At 37.1% G+C, this 9479-nt stretch overlaps 2 protein-coding genes across 2 annotated transcripts; both read right to left on the bottom strand.

The window, feature by feature from the left end:
* Positions 1-1627: 1627 nt before the first annotated feature.
* On the bottom strand, positions 1628-4671 carry LOC120008656 (protein YIPF1 homolog). Its single transcript, XM_038859048.1, has 6 exons — positions 4520-4671; positions 4387-4426; positions 3981-4061; positions 3588-3774; positions 2735-3002; positions 1628-2003 (listed from the first exon to the last, which is right to left on the bottom strand). Exons 1-6 carry the CDS (start codon positions 4574-4576, stop codon positions 1797-1799), a joined length of 840 nt encoding a protein of 279 aa, XP_038714976.1. The 5' UTR covers positions 4577-4671; the 3' UTR covers positions 1628-1796.
* Positions 4672-5721: 1050 nt separating this feature from the next.
* On the bottom strand, positions 5722-9121 carry LOC120009817 (peroxisomal adenine nucleotide carrier 1). Its single transcript, XM_038860527.1, has 5 exons — positions 8894-9121; positions 7480-7711; positions 6699-6845; positions 6372-6529; positions 5722-6296 (listed from the first exon to the last, which is right to left on the bottom strand). The coding sequence occupies exons 1-5, from the start codon at positions 9034-9036 to the stop codon at positions 6017-6019; spliced, it is 960 nt and encodes a 319-aa protein (XP_038716455.1). The 5' UTR covers positions 9037-9121; the 3' UTR covers positions 5722-6016.
* Positions 9122-9479: the final 358 nt, after the last annotated feature.

The following is a 9479-nucleotide window of genomic DNA, read 5'->3' as shown; positions in this document are numbered from 1 at the left end:
CAAGAAGGTACTTCTCTATTGGTTGTTGCAAAAAATTCATCTCCTTCATTGCTGTTAGGACTCTGACTCTCCTTCCAAGGCTTCTCCTTGTCTTCAACCTGCTCTATCAGATATCTAGCTCCCAATACTCCATGACTTAAAACTGAAATGCTCAAAAGTACTAACAAGAGGCACCCAACTTGTCCTCTTGACATACCCATCAATCTTTTCTCTTCTTAGCAACTTAGAGTGAACAAGAAGATTGAAAACATAACTAGGAAGACAGAGCGAGAGAGAGATGGACTTGTTGTGCAGGTTTGGTGGAATATAAAGGGAGTATAGTCAAGTGAGGTTTGTGTGTGAAATTTAACAGCTCTGGTCAAGATCCTAGTATTGACAATAAGGGAAGAAAGGCTAATAAATGTCCAGTTATGAGGGCATTGTTGTGTCCCACACCTTTCCATGTGATGAATCATTGTTTTTTTCTCATCTATAAAAGTCAGACAATTTTTATAAAAACATATAAACAGTATTATATGTTTGTATGTGTGTGTTTATATATATATAAGGTTAAGTTTCAAGCCATGAGACTTGAGGGGTATTTTAAAAAAGACCATAATGGTGAGGAAATGGAGATTCATTTTGCAATAGATTATTAAAAATGAAAGTTTAACCTAACACAAGTGAAATATTGTCTACAAAAAGACCTCAAAAACAGGATCTCAGCTTTGACTATTCCTTGGGCTGTATTCATGTTCTTCAGTTCCTTCTTCAAGCATAAGTCTAGATGCTAATGTCCATGATATTGCAGTTTTCTATGGGTCTAGTTGTACTTCTAGCCATATAATTTTGACAATTTTGATTTGTTAATTATATTTCTATTTCAGAAACTGGGACCTTTGCCTTCTGAAGTAAAATTAATATTTTTTTAGGGCCAAAAAGGTATCTTTAGCATTTCTTTTGTTGGGTTTAGGTGCCATCGCAATGTATGTTACATATAAGTTTGTTTCTTCTTTTGGACTTGCTCATTGCAGCTCTTGCAATACTCTATGTTCACTATCACCTTAACTTAACACAATTGATCAGAGAGAAAAAAAAGTTTCTGTCCATTCCATACCTAAAAATGTTGACCTTGAAGTTGCTTAAGTTGACAATATCTTCAAGCATGATTACGCAGAGAAGCATAGTCTCCCCCAACATGGTAATCATCGCATTAGTGGAAACTCAAGTATGAAAGAAAGACCACAAGCACACATGTTTTGACTTGCAATGTGTCAAAACTAGCTCATGCAACCCCACTTAATTGTCGGTTGATCACTAATGATTTCTCAAATTGCACAACCCACTAGATGTCAACTTTTCTTATAACCGAGTAACCACCCAGCCCAGTATGCCTTAGACAGTGTGTAAATTTCAGACCATTCACATTGGCGATATATAATAAATACTAGGCCAAAACCCATGCGGGCAAATAATCACAAAGAAATATTCCAACTAGTTAGTTCGAACTCCCAATTTCGGGCAACATACACCTCAAGTGCGGAGAGTTAACCAACTAGACTATAGCCAAGTTGAAAAAGGCTATTACCGTGAAGAAGACAGTTTACAACTTCAGTATAATAGATGTCATTGAAACTTCAGCATAAATTTAAACCGAAAAAGAGAATGGGTCCTTTGAACTTGTATTGATACACAAATGAATGAATACAAGAGGGTTTATATGATGAATATTTCTTCTATAGATTTTTGAAAAAGACAAAAAAGACCTCTTCATGATCTACTTCCAGTTCACATCTCCTCAAATAAGGAAAGTTCATCTAAACTTTAACCGTGAACAAATACAACTTCAACGCGATTGCCAAAGCCACTTGCAATAGAAAGATACTAGCTACAATCAAGAACCATCTTTCACCTGCTGACTTGATATGTGTTCGGAGGTTAAGTGCCACAAATGTTGCTGACATGAACCCAGCGACTCCGGCAATAACCCATCTGAAAATCTCGTAAGGCACAACAGATAAACACTGCAGCCATATCAAAGGAGAGCATTTCAGTCATTCAGTTAATCATAAGTTATGGAATATGTATCAAGGAAGCAAGTAATTAAAAGAACATATGGGAAGTAACCATCTCATGTACAGTTGCTCAGATCAGGAATGCATGAGTGGCATATATGCAGACAAAAAGTGGACCGCTAAAGCGAAGTTAAAACCAATGTTATATTTACAAAGTGAACTACGGGCAAATAGGAGGAAAGCAAATTTGATACATAAACTTACCTTTTTTTACCTTTCATATTTCATTTTGCGCTTCTGTCAAATCTAATAAACTTTGGGACCTGCCCAAACTATACATTACAGTTGAGCTAAGGGGTAGTTGATATTAGAACTTCCTATACTATTGTAAATCACATCATCGCAGCAAGTCATCCTACAGATTTAATGCTCAAATCTGGAGTATGAACCCATTTGTTGTGATGGACAAGGTTGTACAGTCCATGTATTTATCACAGATAAGAGTACCAATAAACTACATAGTTGACATAATTCTGTGTTAGGCATTAGGAATCTTTCAACGGTTGGAACAACAAAGGTGCCGTCTTCATTTAAAGATGTGTCTACACACATTAACTAGGTTGCATTTAGTCCCACCGATATGCTATAGTCATCAAGATTAATGAAGTCAATTTTTGTTGACACGTTTATGTCCTGCAAATAATTCATAGCAGTTGAATATTTGATAACTACGAACTCACCAGTGCTGGAATGAATATGAATAAGGAATAGCCGTAGAGACAAAAAAGCTGCACAAGACCGGATGGTGCTGACAAGTACTTTAGTACCACATACAACCCAAGAGGAATAATAGTGACATATCCATAGAACAGACCAGCAGACCAAGTCACCAGATTTATGTCGTACTCCCATTCTTTATTCTTCAGCTTATGAGCTATGTATGTCACAAAAGTACCGATTGAGGCTGCTACAAATATTAGGGTTGTGCATATCCAGAATGGTCCATACCTGCAAAACATTTTAAAATAAGATGACTTTGTATTTACATGAAACGAAAAGGCAGAGATACTCATTAAGGATAAACAAATAAGTAGAATATTATATGTTACAATGTTATGAATACGTTCAACTGGAAATAATACAAAATCATATGACAAACCTCCAAAATAATGACTCAGCTAATTCATTATCATTATATGCACCAGATCGTAACAGCGAGAAGTATATTTTGGCCAAATTATTACACTACAGGGCTTATCTCCAACAAACACAGACAAGGACCGAAAAGTTGCCTCACTTCCCACGCATCTCCGATAAATTAACTCCTAACCAAGGTTGAGTCCGGTATTTTCCTATTTCGCCTGCTTCTATTTATGTTTAAATAAAAAAGTGTTCATGCAATATGTGCCAAACTCAAGTCTTCAAGTGAACGGGCTTATCACAGCACACGATTATCTAAGTTTTGGTTACATCAACTAGAAGGTAAGCTTTTCCAATAATATCTAAAATAAAGTACACATTTTCCAAAAATTTAACAAAGCATTCAACAACTTCAAGTGTAATCCCCCAAACAAGCGCAAGAAGATTACTTACATGTCTGGGTTGTCAGATATTTTTTCAGTAAAGCTTCCACTAAATGGAAATAGTGAATCCTTAATCCTCTCTAAAACATCAGATGTATCTACATCAAAGTATGGCGTGTATGCAGCCACTGTGAATGCTCGGAACCAACCACTTGACTGAGGCTCATCAGAACCAGAAGTTGGCTTTGAAAAAGTATCTGCATGGAAACAGGTAACAGCTCATTGGCAACTATCGTTAATCATCTTTGTCAAAAACAATGTACGCACATGAAACACACAATTTTTCCATAGTTCCATATTTGCTCCATTTAAATTGTAACACCACAAGTACACAGGGAACTAAGAACATCTAATGCACAAGCAGAATTTAAACATAAAGCAAAATGAAAATTGCAAGAAATACCATCAACATCACGTGGAGGAATAGAACCACCAGAGATCTTTCCTTTCACTCCAGATGGAGGAAAGGTCTGAAGATTAGAATCTGCAGCGGTCAATACAAACAAACATTAGCACCAAAAGTGCACATAGTTTTATAAACAATAACAACAACTTCTAAACCTCATATATCTTCATTTTTCTCACAAAGCAATGAATTCCTGCAAAACGCATTTTATGCTCAATTAAAACTACAGCTACAGTTTCAGTTTCAACCTTCAACAGAGGCTCAGTTCATCTTCCTATATAACGCACGCATAAGATACAAAATCTCCTATTCTCTCACATTTTCTTGGCATCCAAACAACAAAATCTTAGAAAACTTTTGATACTGAAATTCAAAATTCACATAAGCAATAACGGATTGGCACCTGTAAATTTGACGGTGACGTGCCCTGGATCTGGAACAGCCTAAAAGATCAAACAAAGTCACTCAACTAGATCTGATTGATATACATGCGTACGTGAACAGATGTAATGCATAATTGTGGATCGAATACTCACAGGCACCGATCCTGAGACGTTCTGGTTCTCAATGCTGGTGTACTTCCCGGACATCATCTTCTCTACCTCCCTTTCTCTCTGTGTTTCGCACGCACAGAGCTCCGACGATCTCCCTGTACCCGCGTTGGGTTTTATTTATTTATATTTCCGTTTATTTTTCATAAACGGAATGGGCCCGAACGACCCATTCGACACAATAAAAACGAATGGCCTCATACGACCCACGGTCAAACGACCCATTCGACCCAATAAGAAAGAAGAGCCCAAAAGACCCAAGAACGAAATCAGATGGGCTGTCACCACGGTCCAAAGAAAGGGCCCAAACGACCCAATAAGAACATTTTGAATTCCCCAAATTTTTTATAAATAATATATTATATTATATAATTTGTTTATTATAAAATTTTAAAAAATAATTCTGAAATACTGTGCATTGAGTGTTGTTTTTTTTTTTTTTTTATCTTTATTGAAATAATCAATAGAATTATACCACTTTTACTTTTTTAATCGAGAACCAACATTATCGAGTTTGCCTATTTTGAACAGCCGCTTTAAATTCGGGCAGAATAAACTGCACGCACAATTTGCTGATAGATAACTTGGATCGAGGCCCAATGCGAAATCGAATGGAATCAAATTACAGAAATCCCGCTAACACATGCCTTTGGTCAAAGCCAATGCAAATATGATTAGCTTGGTCATAATCATACAGGCATTCTTTCAGCAATGCTTCATAATAAACAAATAGGCAATGTCCTCTATTTCTTCCATAAATGCAATTGATGCATGTCACTGATTACGACCAAACTATCTGTCTATTCTCCAGCTACCAGGACAAATCACTTGAAGGTATTTTAGGATTGGATTTACAAGCAACTATGGAAGATAATAGGCAATGGTGAACTGATCACTTGACCGGAAATCACAGAAGTGTACTCAGGTAGAGGCTTACTAAGCTTTCAACATGTAAATAACTGCAGAAAATTGATTCATCACAACACAAACATATCAACGAGATGTAACTGTGAGCCTGTATGATAAAGGTTTCCAGATACTTTGCTAAACACCATTAGCAAAGCCGTTCATTTGCCACAATCAAAGTTCATATCAGTATCAGTTGATCTTCTGTGAGTTTGAATTGCTCACCATTCATTTTCCGCAACAAACACAATCCAGAAGGGACGAGAGGAATTCACGAATCATACCACGAAAAGAGGGAAAAGGTCTATCAAATCTCATAACATGCCTTACAAATGTTACAAGATAATTGAACATTATCATTGCATGGTAAAAACTTCCTGCATTAGGTTATTCTCCCAAATCCAAAAATTGTTCCGAGCATTGCGCTCGCCTAGATGATGAATCCTCCTAGCTTCTTGAACTTTTATTTGCTAATACTGTGAGCTTCGCGTTTAGAGAATTGAATCTAGAAAGTACATATGTTTCGGCGGAAACAATTAAAGCCACAATATATACATGTGATTTTAAGCCTAATCTTCAAGAACTTTTTACTCTACCCCTGGTGAGCAACAAATACCTTCTGATTGCAAGTATAAGGACCCATGTCGTTGCGGTGATTTTTTCCTTGATCATCAAAAGCAATGCTGAACTTAGGACAGTCTTCAATATCTGAGCATGCAAACCCTTATAAAAGCCCACCAAACCCTCTTTCCCCCAAATAGCATAGATTACTCCAGGCAATGTTTTATTGGATTTTGGACGAGCTTTCTTCGTGTCGTCATCATTTGAATCTGCAGCTTGGATCATTACCTTACACCTGAAGATTTTAATTTCTGTTAGCTCAGTATACCAATTCCACCGATGGTGACAGAAAGAGAAAGCAGTGATGTACCTGATTGCAGGGTATGTCAAAATGGTGGCAATGCTCTTTGCGAGTGCCCCTACCATAAATGCACTGAAGGCGGAAAGAGCCTCAGGTGATGAACCCTTGTCCCCTTCAGTTTGTTTCGCCTTCAAGAGCCTTTGTTTCAACTGATCAAATACAGTATACTGCAGTATATACAACAATTTCAAGCTCAGCTTGTGTTTCTTCTCCCAATCAAATATTCTAAATGGACCATCACTTAACATTATATACCACATCGTGACCATGCCTGCCACAATAGGCACAATACATTCACTAACTTTAAAGCTTAAACTACAAGAGGAGGTCAAGTACCTGAATTGCAGGGTTAGAGGTCAGTAAAAGAGAGATCCCAAGGCCATCAAAGGCATCATTCCAAGTACCCTCCGTCAGGGTTTTCCATAGACCTTTGGATTTTCCAAAGTCACTTGTCTGCATTCTTGAGGAGGCTGTATCCAGAGGCTACGGAGCAACAAAAATAGATATGATATCAAGCCCCCCCAGTTAAAACATGAATATTATTTCTTTAAGCGAAAATAGAAGGAAGAAAATTGATATAAGAAAACTATTATTTCACCATTTCAATTTATCCATGTTTGAAAGGTAAATATCGATATTTCATTGCATGGAAGCTGGTTTGATGCTCTGCTAAAGGTTGCCGATTCCCCATTCCAACACCTATAATCCCAGTAGCATAGGCTCATTTTTTTCATCTATTTCTTCCTATTGCCAAAGCAAGAATTATCGAAAAAAACTGCACTTTTGCAGCACCTTGGAGTGGGCTGTCATGAAAAACTTCAATAATGCACAATAGCTCAAGAACAAAAACCATACCTTGATATGCCAAAATGTGCCCCTACTTAAGATTTTTATAATCGTAAAACTAAATATCTCACTTGGCAGACTTAGAAACAGAAAGATAATGAATACACTTGTTAGCTTGCAGCCACAGCCATTCAGGTTCCATATGCAGTGAAAATATTACTTCTTGAACCCAGTTGGAACATTTGTGAACAAATGACATCTGGAGCATGGACTTATTAAATAAGGAGTCATTCTCAGGAAAAGCAGAAGAACTGCCAAATTGATAGCTCACCTGAGTAATTATTGCAGTACAAGCCCCAGCAGCAGCAGCAATTACCAAGTTTGCTTTCGTCCCAATTGATTTAGAACCACACCATTGCAAATACGTTCTTTTGAAGTAACTGTACCCATAAAAGTATATAAACTGTGAAATGAAGGACTGCAAATTTTTCGTGCCAAGGCCCTGATATAACGAAGGAAGTTGATGCGTTGAAATTGCTTCCCATAAAACATCTGAGAGGTTCCTGCACAAGGAAAGGGAAAATTAAAGAAAATAAACTATAAGTCAAATCTTTGAAGTTCCATTCACTAAAATAACCAATTCTTTTGCATGGTTAGTTCACTGCACGACAAAGTGATAAAAAAAAAACTGTGAAGAAACCAAATCATCTAGAGTAGTCAGCTTGGGTGGACACTTAACACATAACAGATTTCAATTAAATGTATTAGAAAAACAGACTAATAACCCAGAGAAGTGAGCAAGGTGATGATTATTGACAAACTTTGTGGAAATGTATCATCACATTCAGATTTTAGCAAGCATAATCCATCCCCATCATGATTAGCTAAGGGAAATATAAAACTAAGTAAAAAAGACATATGAAATGTTCAAATAGATTTTCCAAATGGCATGTGCTGAGGATTAAATAAAACAGAAAAATAAATCCCCCAAGCCCCCATTTGCTTATGTAATGTCAAACATTCAATTCAAAACTCAATTACATGAAAAATAGAATGCTACAGAGGAATAGATCAACGCATAAACATACATCCTTATGTCTATGGTATAGTCTTCATTTTCAACATTTCCCTTTTCTCTTTTTGACAGCAGAAAAGTCTTTCAGTTTTTACTCATACACAACAGCTTTTACATTATTAAGCTCGGTTGTTGTCAGTTTATTTTGTTAATTTTTATAGTGCCTGTGACAATAGTAAGATATTCTACTTAGAACTAGAAGATCCCATTAACGTTTTATGAAGAAAAAAAATGTAAATCTTTTTAACTCTGCCATGCAACCTTGAGGATCCCAAGCTTGAATAAAGTTTGGAGTGCTGCAGTAGGCTGATTTAGAAACCCATCCACAAGCAGCCAAAATAATCACCAAAGATCAATCTTTTTTAAGACTTTATTATAAGCACAATCCTTTTAAGATTCCCAGCAATTTAATGAAAAATCCATAACCCAGCCAATATCAATCATGGAGCCTCATGCCAGGACAATAGCAGAGACATAATCAGAACTGATATAATTTGCTTCTAAACTCTATTTACTTCATCTACAAATTGTAAACAGAATCACAAAGAACGTTTATGTAGAAAGAAGTCAGATTAAAAACAAACATCAAATCAATAACCGGATCGCAATGAAACCTGGATCAACAACCACAAAAGCAGAAGAAAAATAAAAAAGACGAAGAGATGGTTACCTGTATTTTTGCTGCCCATGAGCGCGAGCCTCAGCTTGGTACTTGGTCTTACAGGTGTCAAGAGGGTATAAAATGGTGGTGCTCAGCAGTGATCCAATGGCACCTGAGGTTGCCTCCGATATTGATTCGAGATCAACCCCCATCTTCCCAAATCTTAATCGTCAAATTTCAACGCCGACCCATGTGTGTCTTTTGCGTGTATATATATACACACATACACATATAAGAAGCAGAGAGAGACAGAAAGACACGGACGGGAGATGGGATCCCGAAAGAAAGACGAGGTGTGTGACGTCATGATGTGGGAAAGCATGGACGGAAATTTGTCGTTATCTCGGGATTTGAATAATGTTCTTTGATCAGTTTGATGCTGGGAAAACTAACGGCCACGTGACGGTGGTAGTTGACGACACGTTTTCCCTTCATGTTAAAAAGTCGGCGATTGATGTAATTTCAAATTTGGAATGCTGGGCCGCAATCAAAAATAATTACGGTTTATGTCCAAGCCCATCTGATGGAAGAATGTGTTTGATTGGGCTCTATTGGGCTAATCCTTGCTCTTGGGGAAAGACACAAGGGCCCATTA

This window comes from Tripterygium wilfordii, chromosome 11, assembly GCF_013401445.1.
Source record: "Tripterygium wilfordii isolate XIE 37 chromosome 11, ASM1340144v1, whole genome shotgun sequence".
Taxonomy (NCBI): Eukaryota; Viridiplantae; Streptophyta; class Magnoliopsida; order Celastrales; family Celastraceae; genus Tripterygium; species Tripterygium wilfordii.
Note: the sequence above shows the minus strand (reverse complement) of the source record. Positions and strands in the feature narration are given on the sequence as shown.